At 37.3% G+C, this 16,259-nt stretch overlaps 1 protein-coding gene across 1 annotated transcript in view; it reads right to left on the bottom strand.

The window, feature by feature from the left end:
- Nucleotides 1-6,085: 6,085 nt before the first annotated feature.
- Nucleotides 6,086-16,259, bottom strand: part of SLC39A12 (solute carrier family 39 member 12) — a gene marked incomplete at both ends in the record, with an annotated part of 30,080 nt that continues 19,906 nt past the window's right edge. The window contains 4 exons of the mRNA XM_079538219.1: nucleotides 6,086-6,214; nucleotides 9,782-9,969; nucleotides 11,605-11,763; nucleotides 15,233-15,296. Coding sequence (XP_079394345.1) covers nucleotides 6,086-6,214; nucleotides 9,782-9,969; nucleotides 11,605-11,763; nucleotides 15,233-15,296 — 540 coding nt within the window. The remainder of the gene's footprint in view (nucleotides 6,215-9,781; nucleotides 9,970-11,604; nucleotides 11,764-15,232; nucleotides 15,297-16,259) is intronic.

Raw genomic sequence — 16,259 nt, 5'->3', positions numbered from 1 at the left:
AAATGAATTGCGTGGGTCTTATGGTTGCCAAAGAGAATGAACTACAGTGAGGACGAGCTGATTGGCTTTGCACATTTATTGTTTCTACTGGCATTTGCCCTGTCACCTATAAGAACTTCTTCCTTGGACATTTCCTTGTTCTGACTTTCCTGGTATGTATCTATTTTGCCATGTTTGTCTCCAAGTGGAAAAGGAGATGCTTTGCATTTGTGCAGGATGATGAATCATTATGCAGTTTAAAGTGTATCACCACTTGTATTCATTTCTTAACTAAATAAAAGAAGCCTTATTTTCCACTGCATCTTTCCTTCTAAAGCCTTGTCTAAGTTCCATTAGAAATGGTCACAAATGAGCTCCAAGAAAATGACAAAGTTGTTCTAATACTCACTGGACTCATGTGTACAGGACCTGGGGAATAAATTGCATGCATGGCTTTAGCTCATCTGTGGATGTCAAGTTTTCTAAGTGCCGCTATACTGACCTGGGCACATCAGATGACCAGATGCATACTGTCCAGTTCTGCTTTTCTAAATGTTCTGGTCATTACAACTATTTACCACTGAACTGCTGTACCATATATATAGATTATTTCTGAGTGCATATTTAACAAATGAAATTCTCATCACTTTTTGGATCGAAACAGCAGCTGGAAAGTAGGTTTGCTCTTGCTCCAGAGCTAAGACTAAACATTTACACAGAAATATGTAGATGACTTTTGAAGTACTGAAAGCAGAACAGAGTACCAGATGGTAGGAATAAAACCACCCAAGACCACCAGAGCTATACCAAAACAATTCAATGTGGATATGGAATGACTTGTGTTTGTGCCTGGTACTCATAGCAGTGTCTCTCAAATGAGAAGAATCAAATTGCTGATACTATGGTGTAGGTAATAATCTCTACTTCCGTAGTTCTTAGTGAAATTTCCAATGCTGTGTTGCCTTTTCTGAACTTCAGAAGTCACAATAGTTGCAATATATTGCTCCAGTGTTGAACAAACATTCATCAGTGTGGATGATGAAGAATAAGTCCTTTTATAGGACTGATTTATGGGTTATGATATTTGCATAGCACAAACAAGCAGGTGATAGGGCAAACACTAGAAAGTCCTTTCCTGACAAACCAACAAGTTTTTATGACAGTGGATGCCATGTCTGACATGCAAGGGCAGAGACACTGAAACCATTGCCAGGCCTGGGATATGGGCATTGCTCACACATCATGTGCCCAGCAGAGCAGCACAGACATTGCCCTGGTGCCTTCATCACAACATTAGCAGATATGGAAAGAGTGCAGAAATTGTTGTGGCCTTAAATTAAGACTGGAATATACTACAGTAAGTGATTAGTCCAACTCCTTATACCTACCTTTCTCTGTCATGTGATAGTCCAGGCAAGATTCTGCTCAACTTTAGGAGAAGGATGAGGGAGATTTGCCAAGTCAGCTTCAATAGGACAAAAATTTTTGACACATGTCATACAGAATGACTGCTGGTCAGTGCTATATTGGACTAACATGCAGATGATTGCTAGGCAGATTTGTTTTGCTAGGTAGTTCCATGTTTAGCACTCTATGCATCAGCCCTGAGACTCTGGCAAGGAGGGACTGCCACACCATTCCTCATTTGTGTGCACATGGGTGTACTATAAAGGTGGGGCAAGATGTGCACACCAGCCCTGACTTGAGGCCTTCTCTTTTGTTAATGAGAGCATCATTGGAAATTCCTCTGCAGAGAAGTGATGTTCCTGTGCGTCATCCTATCTGCTGGGATGCTGCGGGATGCGCAGCAGGAGCCTGCACTCATGGAGTTATCAGCCAGATTACTTTTACAATATCCCTGATCTCCAAAACCAAGACAACACGAAATGTCTGGGAATTTGCTCTGAAAGAAGCTTATACATGACGCTGCAGCTATAAAACCTTTCATCCTTGCACTGCAGCCATTAAAGTCTGCTGGTCTGAAGTACGTGGGAGCAGGACACAGGCCTCTCAGGGAGAGCTCTGTAGCAACCTGGCCCTCACTGCGTCCTGTCATCTATTTCCCACAGGAAGCAGCCAGCCCTCTGTGTCCTACCCCCCGACTAGGGTGTTTTGTACAGCCCTCTGTGCTCCTACCCCCACACTAGGGAACTTAGCACTGACTTTGGGCTGCTATGCCATGACTCTGCAGGCCCTCTTATCAAAGACATAAAAGGATGAAGGCTCTACTGCATGACTCACAGCAGTGGCTCTGAACATGGGTTTTTTGCTCCTTTGAGGGAAGGAAACGAAGGTGGCTCTAGTAAAACACATTCCATGACTTTCTGCTTTGGTTAAAGCCATTGTGTAACTGCTTGTACTTTCTGTAGTCACATTCCTAAGGCTGCAAACAAAATAGAAGGCAAATAATTTTTAAGATGAAAGGAAGACTTGACAACAGGTTACAGTAAAGCAAGAGAAGTTAAAAACACTGACAAATAAATCTTTTGTTACAAATTATCAGTGTTAATCTTGGCTTGACATAAACCTGTTTTTGGTTTCTAAATGCAGGCTAATAAAGTGTTACAATAATAATATGCTTTCTTCAGTGCAAGGTGAAAGAAAAACAAGTATGTTTTCTAAGGATATGTTGTTATACCAAACTAACCATGTTTTCTTTTATTAAAAAAGACCTTTTTTTCTTCACTGGCGAATTGCCACCTTCATGTTTAAAGCATAAAATACAGGGATGGAATAGATGGCAGTATTTAAAACATGCAGATGAGCTCCAGAAACTTTCTAAGGGCATTAGGATAGCTGGCTGCAAAGAAGGTACTATTTATCTTAAAAGTCACTGGGTAATGTGTAACATATACAAAACAAAAGGTACAAAGTCAACACTTTTACCCTTGTAGTTTGGAATTAGAATTATTTTTTATGAGGTTTTCTACTATTTCCTGGAAAAGACGCTGTAACAAATAAATTCTTTAAACCTTCTCTTTTATCTCCCATTTTCTGTCTATGTAAAAAAGCAAATTATGTAGAAAAGCAAGATATTTTCTTGTTTGTTTGTTTTAATCATAAGAGTGCAAGAAAACTAAGAGTAGATGAATGACAGAAATGCTAACCCTCTTCTTTCAGAAAAAAATCCTGTTTCTACAGATTGATATATTTTAGGGTTTTATAGGAACACAATGATTATCTAGTCAGAACTGCCCAACAGGCTGTAAAACTTCACCAAGTAATCTCTCCATCAAACACGTAACAACTGTTTGAGCAATCACATACATCTTAGAAAGATACCCAGCCATGATTTAGCGGCTGCAAGCGATGAAGTTCTGCAGCCCTTACTCAGGATTTGACTCAATGAAAACATTGGCATAATATGTTCTGGCTGTTAGGTTTGGAGGAACAGAAAGAAATATCTGGCTTTAAATAGAGCCTTGTTTGAAATCTCTATGAATAAACTCTACAGAATTTAAAACAAACAAAAGAGAATGCATCGTAGGAATACTTTTGCACCACCTTCTCTCTTGTGAGGACATAAACCCATGTTCTTCAATTGATTTTCTTGGGCTTTGGCAAAAAGATGAATCCTGCAGGTGGATCTCTTTGATTTGAACCAATTTAGTTTTCCAGTTCAGTGATATATAGAAATAGTTTCCAGTAACCTGTAAGAAATATAGCCCAGACTTGCTTTACATCTGGTATTTCTCCATCCTCAGTATTCAATTGTAGAGCTGCTGAATTAGAGCAGAGGCATCAGTTTTGGTAGTGACAAAAGTTCTCTTGTAGGTGCCACAAGAATTCAAACTTCTGTATTCTAGCGAGCTGTCAGGTATTCAGAGTTAATAGCACCACAAAATGTAACTGAATGGTTCTCATACAGATGCACACTGTGTCTGTGGCAGAAACAAGGTACAGGCATTCTGTTCAGTGTGTTTGCACACACAGCGGAAGTTGTACGAATATACTTGTTAAATGTGATCAAGAAATCTGACATCTATCCATAGTCAAAAGATGGTATGTTCCAAAGAGACGTTAACACTGTGTCCACAGATTTTTTCAGTGTGAACCTCTGCTTGTATGCAGCTTCAAAGAACACACTGCCAGAAATTAAGTGCCCTTTTTCAGACACGTTAATGATAGAAAACAATTCCAGAATATCATAATATTGCCAAAACATGTTTTTGTTTGTAACTTTTTTTCCTGTTGTAGTGAACATTAACCATGTGTAAGCATTCAAATTACAGTAGCTCTGCATTTTGAAATAACAAGTTTCCAATGATCATTTACACCAACTGATACAGGAATAGATTTTGCTTACGTCCAGTGGTGTCCTGCTATTGCTTGAATTGACTGTCACAGCTGAAGGTCATTGAATCAGTGCCAATACAATCAGATGAAATACTGCTTTTAAAAAAATCTTACCTTCATAAAAACAAGCACAAACTCCTGAAAAATGTAAACTTTGAAAAGAGAAGCTAAGGCTTGTCAGCTGACTAGGCAGCCTTCAAAGTTAAACCAACAGAAAAAGCAGTCATAACATTTGCACACCTACATAAAACAGGTTAGTATTTTACTTTGAGACTTTAAACAAATTGGTTCATTTCCTCAGTCAGTTAGAAACTTCCTGTGTGACTTTGGATAAATTGTTTAGGACAAGGTTTTTAAGGTATGTAAATATACACTTAGATGTGCATTGGAGTATTTGCTACAGATTCTCTTAACTAACAGGCACAGAAAATGGGTGCATAACAACCTTTATAATTATCTTCAGTATTTTTCCCAAAGGTAGCCTGTTGATGAGTAGGGATCCACAGCTGTATGAATCAAGGCTATTACATAATATTCACAATATTTTTCATTTTAGATTTTGATGATAAAGTAGCATATCTCTCTGAGAACTGATCGCGCTCCAGAATAACACATGATCTTCTCTGTAATATAGAAATAATTGTACCTCCAGTAGGAGCTGTCAAGTAAACATATTGTAAGACAGACATACAGTATCACAGTGGAGCCTTTTTTCAAGGCAGATTAAGACAAGGAAGAAAAAGATGCATTTACTTGCATAAAGAAAATATGTTTGTTCTGTAACTTGCTGTCCCTATTTTCACAGTTCATCAGAGCAGGAAGAAGGAATTCATTTCAATTCTCACATAAAAACATAAGTTAGATAGGGGAAGGCTTCTTATGCCAGTAATTCATAGTGTGTAAGTAACAGACATCACAATGATGAATGTTGCTCAGTACTTCCTGGAAGCTGCTCAGCACCTCAGAATTAGAACAGAATTTTTATATTAGTTTCAGGGTTGATTCTGCAATGCGAAATTAAATGAGTCATCTGTAATTTAGGCAGAATTCCCTTGAAACCAAGAGGTCTAACTACACCAAAAAAACCCCTCAGGTTAGAAGGAGTTGAAGTCAGTCTCTAAGAGGGCACAGCTGGAAGGCACTACTGGTTTTTATTAATGATGGCTTAAAAGCAACATCTGGCTTGAAGATTCTCTTGATTTGAGAAAGCTGGAAGGGATGTTGAGGGAAAGAAGCCATATTTCTAGATCAAGAACTTTTCATTTTTACCTGCTACACTGGACCAGCAACACAACCAAGGTTCATTATGCTGGCAAAGTGAACAAGACAGATACTATAAACAGATTGCTGCATGCAATTTAACAGTTTAGTTTTGTTATACTTTTTAGTTTTGTATAAATACATTTATTTCTTACACTAAGAGACAAAGTTTCCTGCTTTGAGTTATTCAACTATGGTTAGTCCACTTCATTGCATTTAAATGTGCTTTATTCTTTTCTTCTATCAGACTGGCAGTGATCGCTGAGAGCATTCAACCAGAACAGTCTCAATAAAAACTAATCAGAAGCTCCTGTGAGTTTGAGCATGGGAATCTGGGAAACTCAGTAACAAATAAAACATATTTCTAAACATTTACGTTTACAAGAAAAAATCCAAGGTCTGAACAATAAGTTAATAAATTGGCATAGTTATCTACTGTTCAGATATAAAAATCCTGAAAACTTAATTTATATAATGCTATGGCAGACATTACAAAACTGAACAACTATCCACTGTCATAAGTGGTACTTCAAGATTTCCAAAAGAAAACTTATATTTTAATTTTCTGTTCATATATAGCCAAGAGTAAGAGGCAAAGCCAGCCTAATAGTAATCCAAGGTTCTGTAGAAGAAACATCAACCAGGGTCGCCGTGTCTGAATATGAGTCATTTCAGGAAGCTAAAAAAAGAATAAGACACCAGAATGAGAGCCAGATATATTCATCTCTGGGAAAAAGTCTTATGGGAAAACAAGACAAACTTCATTTAAAAAGGCTTTCATAACACTGGGTTTCTGGATGCAACTACTAATCTGTAGCAAGTTCTGTACGTTGTAACTACACGGATCTTGACAGTGAAAAGATTAACAAAATTCTGTCCGTTTTTGTTCTTCCACTAGCACCAGCAAGAATGGATGAGATTCCAAAATTTGTCAATAGTAATTTTGTGCAGCTGTTTGTAAGGAAATTCTTATTTAGTAAAATTAGTTATTCCCTTTTGTGGGAATAAACTAGTTTGAGTTATTTTGTTTCTGTACTATATATAGGGTCAATCCTGCTCCTACTGAAATAACTGGCAACTCTCCTACTTACTTGGGGTCTAGTAAGCACATAAGTGGAAAACAATCTATTTAATATTGTGGGGGGGGAGGAACCTTTAATAATTATCTCTGAAAGTTTTAAATCAAGTAAAGCAGCAGCAGCTATTTATAATCATATTAAAAGTTACTTACACACTGACCTTCCACCCTACATGATCTCTTTTATCAAAGTTTTAAACAAAATATACATCTTGATAGATTCTGTGGAAATAATGCCTCAGGCTCAGGATCTCAGTTTTGTTTTAGTATCACCAGGAGTGATACTAATGACTGCCAATATTTTCATGTCCACCTCTGGAAATAGAGGCATGGCCTGGTACAACACTTTTTAATATTTTGTCTATTTCATGTGAACTTCAAAACAAATTAAAATCTGAAGAAAAAAAGAAAAGAAAAAAAGTAGTGAGCTGTCCAGACATCTTCCCATCGTATTGCTTTCCTTCCCCACTCATAGCCTATGTTGGAATGAATTCATTTGTTTCCCTTGCACCCTCTCAGACTCCTCCCATGGGCAGCATCTCCTCTGGAAGCTGATATGGGCCCAAATGAAGCCTTTATAGTGAAAAGTCTGCCTCTGCTTTAAAGGTTTGCATTAAAGTAGCAGGCAAACTCAGAAGTCCTAAATCATTGCAACAGCCAGGCAATGGTTTAGATTACAATACAAATTCACATCTTAAAAACTCGTATTATTATATTTAATATATATCTAACAGTCATCATAGATATTTAAGCTGGAGGAAATGCAAACACTTCTGATGTAAATCAAAATCTGAACTGACAGCACATCAGTGTTCAGAATATGCTTTTTGTTTTGTATATAAATAAAAACCAGGCAGAGGTCAGGCAAAAAAAAATCTCTCTATATTGCTCATAAAAAGCTGCTTTTTAGGGGATTTAATTTTGGTTAAACAACATCTGAAGCCACGATGTTACAGGTTTTGACTTACATGTATATCTTGAAGCCATCAATTTACAATGTAATATTTCACTGGAGCATACAGTCACAAGACAAAATGCTCCTCCCTTCTGCCCTCCCTGATGTCTATGAAGATAAAATTTTGCAAAATTCCTTGGGTAAAATGATGAAAGCTATAAATCATTTTATCCCTTGCCCTACACCCCAGGTTTTTAATTAATTCGTTTACCATGCTTGTAAATGGAGCCAGAATACCATTTTTAGATACAGAAGAACAGAAATAATTTTGCACATTCTACTGGTGCAGCAGTCTCACAGTGCTGTCCTGTCAGTGAGCCTCCATCTCCTATCCCTCAGTGTTCCCCCAAAGCAAAAATCAGTGACTGTTCTATCATGTCCCATATTTAACCAATACGATGTGTATGTGAAAGCTCAGAAAACAGATTCTTAAAATTATAGCTTTGCACACCATTAGGTACTTGTACACCTTTGTCAGAAACACTGATAATTGCTGTTTTTTAATGAGAAACACAGCAGTGAATAGAAGTTACTCCTGTGAAGAAAACTGAAAAACTTGAAATTGAAATTGAAAATTGAAAAAATATAAAGCACTGCAGATTTTCTTTTGAGATGGCCTATGCAAACAACTGAAACTTTTCAGATCTATAGATTCTCTGTGATATTCAGTGCTTGCACTTCCAGAAAACCCAATGGCAGTTCTTTTGGCAAAAGCAGAGAAAAGCTGGTTGGAATACCTCGTTCATAAGAGGGAGATGAGAGAAATATAAGATTCTTCTCTTTCTCTCTTCTTCAACTCGCATTGTGGTTATGGAGTCAAGAACAAGTAAAAAACATGGTGTTGTTAGAGGAGTTTGATCACTGATCAATTCTGATCCTGCGCTATAGGAAAAATATGACTAAGCCCTTAGCCACATTATTGAAACCATGCCTACTGAATAGGAAGGCAGCATAACTTCCAAATTTCTCTGTCAGAACAAGACGCAACTATGCAGCTTGGTACACAGTGTTCTTGTCTGCTATTCACCACCTCGATCCAGACAGCTGATACATCCACAGTCCTTCGTCAGCTCCCTCATAAGCTCTTGGGAGCATTTTACGTTCATATTACTTCTATTATAGTAGGAAAAAAATGGACTGAAATACACCCAAGGTCTAATGTCAAGGACTACAAGCAGATTTTTAAATAGGTAATAATAATGACATGGCATATCAGGTTTCAAATATTACTCTTGAACCTGGCAAATTGTATCATAGGCACCAGCTGGAGAGTGGTAGTTAACAGAACAGAGACAGTCAAGCTTAAGAAAAGCACAGTAAAAATTCATAGAGAGAAAACTCGTTTTTTCCCCTCTGGATCTAATGACATAGTAAGGTCAGTCTTTGCTCAGAAGCTTGCAAACAACTTTATATTAATATACATTATCTAAAAAGCATGACACTGTGAATTTTAGTAAGCTGGAAAGGTAATTAAGTTCTGTGTTGTTATGAGTGTACATTTAGCCACCTCTTCAATAAATGATGCGTCTTGAGGCACCTTCATGACTCCATAACATTCTTCCGCAGTCCTTAGACCTCTCTCTCCCTCTCTAATGTGTTTTCACATTTTTTTCCTATAGTTAGGTCATTGCTATTGAAATAGGAGTATGAAAACTGATGGGAATTATGAGACAATCTAATGGGTTTTGAATTGCTTAGGAACTCATGCAAACCTCTCTGAGATAGAAAGGCAGGCCAAAGAGGGCAGAGGATAAACATCTCACATTTTAGCTCAGAAACTGCAAATTCATGCTGAAATAATGGATTAAGAATATACAGAGAAAAAGGAGCAAAAAGAAAAATGTTATCAAGTTACTCAAGATTTTTAAAAAGTCATTCATTTTCAAATGTTTCTTTATGTTATTTTCAGTTATCTCTAATTCTTCTATTGATAATGTTAACCTGTCTAAAAGTCCTCTGTGTCTTATTTGTATGTTACCCTCTTTACAGCTTTATTTCACCCTTTCATTACTATTACACCTATAGTGACAGTGGCACCAAAAAAAACCAGACCATTCTTCTAAGCTCCGTTCACATACAGGGCAGAAGACATGCTCTTCCTAAGATGCCTACAAAATTCCTTTCCCTTCAAGATCATCCTCCTGCATTCATTTGACACTCATCTATGATGTGGCTGTTAGAAGGAACGTATAATAATAGGCAGAATTTCTCACCATTTCTGCTAAAGATAAATACAAGAACATTCCAGCTGTAACAGTAAAAATCCAGTTTTGAATGCATGGATCTGTTGACACAGAAAGGCCAATATAGAGCCCTAAGAACGCCGTTAGTGCACTTATAAAATTCATCAAAATTGCAATCTTCATGGGGAGGCCCGTACTCAGTAGCACTGCAAAATCTCCTGCATAGAGAAAATACAACAAAAAATGGTTAGTGGCTAAACGTGTTTGTAAGATTCTTCATAATAAATGTACAAAGGAGACAGTGAAGGATGGAAGACTGCCCTTAGATTTCTATAAAACTGGCTGTGTATTCATCTTGTGTGGAAAAACAACCACCCCAAACAGCTTGTATTTGTTTAGCTGTTCCTAAAGATAGCACAGAGTATACAGGAGTAACTGCTGTTAATTCTCAATTTTCTGTGACATTTACAGCTTGGATAAATGCTAAAAGGAAGTCACATGTTTTCCCCAAGTTTATAGATCTTCTTTGATTGGGAATTTGTCAGTTAAAAATCACGGGTGTATCTACAACCCGGTCTTTCAGTATTGTGTACAGAAAAACCTATGCACATCCAATTCCATTTTAGTTTAATTCAACTGATTTCAAACCTAATTGACTTTAGTAAATTGTACATGAGAAAACAAACGATCATGGATTTTTTCTTCTAAAATATAAATGATTTCCTAACAGGCCCACAGCAAATGATTTTAAAAATTACTCTCTACACATTTGGAAATACCACTTTGACACCACACCACTGCATCAGAATTAAGAAAATCTCTTTGGAGTTAGATGTTCACTACTTTCATAGTTTCTGTGCTATACAAACATGAGTTAACAGTTCTACAAGAATTCCCCGTCCACTTTTTGAGGGGAAGTTTTCTACAGATACAGCACTTGAAACCTCCAGTCATTTAAAAATAAAAAGAAACCAGAATCCAAAAGTTCTCATTTTGAACTTGTCAGCGTATATATGTTCATCAACACAATGCCAGGAACAGCTTCAGCCATACTGAAAGATTTACAAGAAGGAGATAATCGGGAAAATTTTTCAATAGAGCTGTCTTGCAGCCCTGTCTGCTAGTAAAATGGGTCATATATCTTTCTTTATTATCTTGTTAGTCTTGATTAGTAGCAGGAATTAGAGTACCCTGAAGAATACATTGTTAAATGGCTCTGCTGCATATTAAAACTCTTTCATAGCCCATTGTGTCAGATATGCCATTTGACACACACGGCTCTTGCTCACAGTTTACAGTTTTCTTCCGTTTATAAACATAAGAATAAAGAGCTACTCTGACCTGATAGAATTTACAACCGAAGAAGTGAGATGAGATGGCAGCCAATCATACAGGGAAGACGTCTCCACTTCTCTTTTTAGAGGGAACAGAGAAGTACACACCCTTTTCATATATTCATCCCGCATGTATCCATTTAACAGGTTTTAATCATAGAATCAAGGAATCATTTGAGTTGGAAGGGACATCTAAAGATCATCAGGTACAACCCTCCTGCATGAACAGGGTCACCTACACTTGATCAGGTGCTCAGAGCCCCCTCCCCTCAGAGCTGACCTTGAGCATCTCCAGGGATGGGACATTCATCACATCACTGGAAAACCTGTTCTATTTCCTCACCAGGTACCTTTTTCCTTATACCCGATCTAAATCTCCCCTTCTTCAGTTTGAAACCATTTCTCCTTGCCCTAGCAATGATGGTGTTATAAGCAGTTCCCACTAATATAGTACAGGAAAGCATTCTTTGGAAAATCTGTAACTACAAAGCCAGTCAGGAATATACATATATTTCTTACCCATTTCATGAGGAATTTCATGGCATAAAATAGCAATAGTCGTTGTCACACCTGTTTCTGTTGAGGATGAGAATGCTGCTCCAATTACCAAGCCATCAGCAAAATTGTGAAGACTGTCACCCACCAAAACCATGATTGCTAACAAGCTAATTTTGTTATCTAGGATAAAAAGAAAAAAGAAAAGAAAAAAGCAACAAAAATGCCCAGAAGTTTAAACACAAACAGATATTATCATTTTTGCTACTTTACAAATGTTTGTTTTTGTAGAACTGACATGTAACAGAAAGTCAAAGAGATCAGAGGACAATTGTTTTAAACTCTTCTGTCCCCATTAATGCACTTCTTTCAAAATACTTGAAATGAAAAAGCAGGTTATAGAATCACTCAGAGATTAAAATATCAGAAAGTACCTTCCTGGCTTTGGTTGGTGAAATTTTCACAATTTTCATTTTCCTGCACCCTATATTCTTTTCCTTAAAAGGAAGGAATTTTTACATCATTATGCTCAGAATTGTACAGCTACAATGAAGTCAAATATTTAGTGTAATGGAGCTGATCATTTTAATGCTGTAAAGCATCATAATAATAATGAGTTACATTTTCAGGGTATGCTCTTTATGAGATTGCATTAAGCAGAGAGAAAGAGCTAGAAGCCAATATGCCCCAGAGTACCACAATTAGTGCAGTGCTATAGCATCATTTCCAGCTTTTGTTCCAATCAATTAATAGCAGTTATGCTCATAGTACTCCTGTCTACTCATGGATGCAGGCAGCTCTTTTTTCTTCCCATTCCACTCAGTGAACTTAGTGTGAACAGCACATTTGATGCTTGGAACATTTAGCAAGGCTTTTTGACATGAGAAGAGAAGCACTGGATGCGATACAAGTGTTGATATCAAGGCAGAAAATTGGACATAATCTAGCCTGTAGCCCAGATGAGTGGACTCATGGGAGGGATTTAATCTCTTTGAGTAGCAGTGAGCCCAGTATTTAGGCTCAATGTCTAGGCTTTGTAACAAATTTTGTAGGCTCCCTGAAGTTAATCCACGATCCATTTTATCCAAAATCTTGCCAGCAGAACCTTCCAAGTCCTCCCAGGATATCATCCACATTCCCTCTATGCCAAATGGACAGTTTGCTTTGCAAGGAGTTGTATTTATGCCTGGAGAAGTGAGGTCATGATTTGGGCCCTGAGCAATATATATTTTCCCCAAGTGTTTCTGACCCCACACAAACATAATGTGACAGTCTGGGGAGCTGTGCAGAACTTCCTGAATATTGTTATCACAAGGTTTTACCTTCGTAATGGTGTTCCGGAGGTGACCATTTTATAGTAATGGGGCAGATGTTTTCCTTATAAAAACTGTCTAGAACTGAAGCTTTCAGGCTATTATTAAAAAAAGCCAACACATTACACATAAAAGCCTAACAACTGTATTCAGAAAATCCTCTCCAGTTGCCTGGAAGCTTTGCGGGTTCAGAACAATTGGCAGACCTGTTAGATTTCTCTGCCAGCTTCCAGAGCCAGACATGGATGCCCCCAGTTTGCACAGTCCTTTCTAAACACTGTGCAGTTTATAATCAATAGTGCAGAGCATGAGTTACATAGAAATAATAGATTGCTGCACTACGTTAAGGTTGTGACTGGTAAAAAGGAGTGGTGAGGATGAAATGAGGGACTGCCCTGAGACATTATTAGTCTGTTCTATGCAAGGAGCTGACTGTTGAAAAAGACGTAGCATAATTGCTGGAACTCATTTCAGTGTGTTGTTAATAATATAACATAGAAGTCAGATTAGCATAATGGAGAAATTGCAAATGTAAACATCATGAACTTACTAGACCGAAAGCTAAGAAGATGCATATATAAACAAATCAGAATGATTTCTTTGCTTTTAGCCAGTTTTAGAGCACCTTAGTTACAAGCAATAGTCTCGCTGCAGTACGCTGCTGCAACTGTAACTTAACTATCAAACTGACACAACAATTTCTAAAGAGCCTCCTGTTCTTCAACAAAATCATCAAAATAAAGGGGAGATTATCTGCTGAAATAAGGAGATTGATACTCATAGCAAATTCTATTCCATAAATTTCCTTATAAAGCTAACAGGTGCAAGACTCTCACCAGAGATCAAGTTTTTTGAGCTTTGAATACAAGTTTAAAGGAAAAAATTATCTACAAAAGAAAAAATGCTACTGTTTCATCTTTTAAGATGTTGGTAGAATGAAAGTGGATATATGAGAAGGAGATGACCAGTGGAGAGGTCTTTTTTCTTCCAGTAGCACCTTGCTTCTGAGTTACTCACTGGCTGTCTAAGGGGCTGCCTCCTCTCACAGTATTACCTGAAATGCTTTTGTGGAGGTGTTAAGCTTCTGCCTTATGGTGTCAGATTCCATTCCGTTTGGGGATGGAATTAATATTGAGCTCAGCATGTTTATGCTTTGAGCTCCTTGAAAAAAAACACTATTATGATAGAAGCTTTGAAAATAGGTATTCTCAAGAAAAAAAGCCAAACCAAACTACCACCACCACCAAGAAGCCCACAAAGCAATTTCCCTTCCCTACAGTAGTTTCACATACTGGTTCCTAATATAAAAGTAAAACTGAACTGCAAGGAAGAAATGGAAGCAAAGAATATTAATCAGAAAGTACACCAAATTTTGTTTTAAGCCATTGGCAACTAATAACACTGAGATCAATAGGAATCTGTTTCTGCCTAACAGGGAGCTATGCCTGAACAGAATGGAAACATCTAGAGATAGACTAGACAGTTTCACTAAAACTGGCACTGGATTGTGTACTGTTGGATAGGCGACACTGAAAAAAATGGAAATCCAGTTTTCAAATGGAAATGAAGTCCATGAGAACAGAGAAGAATGCTAAAAACCTAGAAGATAATGCAATTGTTTAACAAAGCAACTCCTGACATGAGATTTGAGATAATAAAAAAGAAGGTTGAGTATAGTAAATAAATTGATTTAAATTAAATTTTTTCTCTCAGTCAAATGACTTCAACACCACTAAATTCAAAAAGGCTACACAAGTACAGTCAGAGCTTTATGGAGTAAACAGCATTGAAACAGAGAAGACAAGAATTACTTCAGTGCTTTCTGAAGAAAACAGTTTATCCTAAAACTGAGAGCCATCCTGAGTGCAGAATTCCATACATGTAATAAATCATTTCTAGTTCAAAGGGGCTATTGCTTTACCATGTAAGAGAAGAAGGAAGCAGAATTACACTAACGTAATGAGCCAAAAAAAGAACAAAATACAGTTATTTCACTACCTTCAGAATAAAGGCCCCAGCAAAGTTTACAATTATAAAAATCTGTTTCATATTAAATTTTGAAGGCTTCTTTTGAAGCAAGGGATTCAGAAAAAATAGCTTGCAACAGTGAATAAACAAACACTAAAGCGTAGACACCATAAGATTAATGAACTTCACAATTACAGGGTTGGCAGTTGTAAAGGTCTTTAAGCAGTGATTTAATTATGTATCCAAGCACCATCAGATGTGGTGCTGTAGCACACAGCAAACACTGAGCTAAGCCAGCTTCACACTTTCTATTCCATCTTAGGTCTTAAAACTTTTCCTATTGCTTGTCTGGACTTTTTATTGATACTAACTTTTTGTGCTGATCACTTTGTTGCCTGGAGGAACTTCAGACGACTCAGAATCTTCTGGGCTTCTCTAATTGAAAGATAAGAGAGCAATGTTAAAGGAAAGATAATAGAGCAATGTTAAACAGCTTTTCCCGCTGTTGCTATAAATATAGGAATATATGTAGGAATTATATATATAATATATAGGAATAAATATAGTTTGAAATAAAGATTGCTGCTATTTCCATAGATATCATTCAGATTATATATTGAGTGCTGGCAGTGTGATGGATACTGTAGAAGAAATTAAGTATAAACGGCTCAGAAATTTTTGTAGTTTTGTAATCCCCCCAAAAAATCATGCTTCTGCTTGAATGCACAAACATCTGAGCCAAATGTAGAACCACTACAAAGGATATCATAATTCAAATTTTATCTTTCAAGCTTGTAATAAAAATACAATTGTAGTTTCCTGCTGGATAGAGAATTTCCAAGGAAAATGCGCATATACCAGGCTCCTCGGTGTTCCAATAAAAGACTGAAAAATGGGATCACAGGTCTCACAAGCACTGTAGCTGAGTTCTCCCTTACTCTCCCTGTTGTTTTTAAAGCTGCTTGCTTAAAAGAAAAAATGCAGTATGTGCAATTATTAAAATGTAGCCCATTGGATGTATTTCACTTACACTCAGAACAAAAACTGTTCCATCAGAGCTACTGAAACAGTCTTTAGGAAACAGGAAAAAAGGTTTTTTGTTCTTCAGGATGAACAGACCCCAATGCCCTGCCTCTTGGCCTTTCAGTGGGGCTTGATCATCATGAGGCATCCCTGGCCAGGCATAATAGCTCATGAGCATGCTCTACTGTGAACTTTACCCTTAGTGAAGAAGTAAAGAAAGATACAGCAGCTTTGTCCTTTCCCCAGACAGTTAATCTGGTGCATCAGTCCCAGTGTTTAATTACAGAAACTGCAATTGTGGGAAGAGAAGGGAGAAGGTGAGGAATGTCTCTGTCTGACCTTCATGCTTCCTGGGACTCTTCTTTCTGACTAGAG

The sequence above is a fragment of the Tetrao urogallus genome (assembly GCF_951394365.1).
Source record: "Tetrao urogallus genome assembly, chromosome: 7".
Lineage (NCBI taxonomy): Eukaryota > Metazoa > Chordata > Aves > Galliformes > Phasianidae > Tetrao > Tetrao urogallus.
Note: the sequence above shows the minus strand (reverse complement) of the source record. Positions and strands in the feature narration are given on the sequence as shown.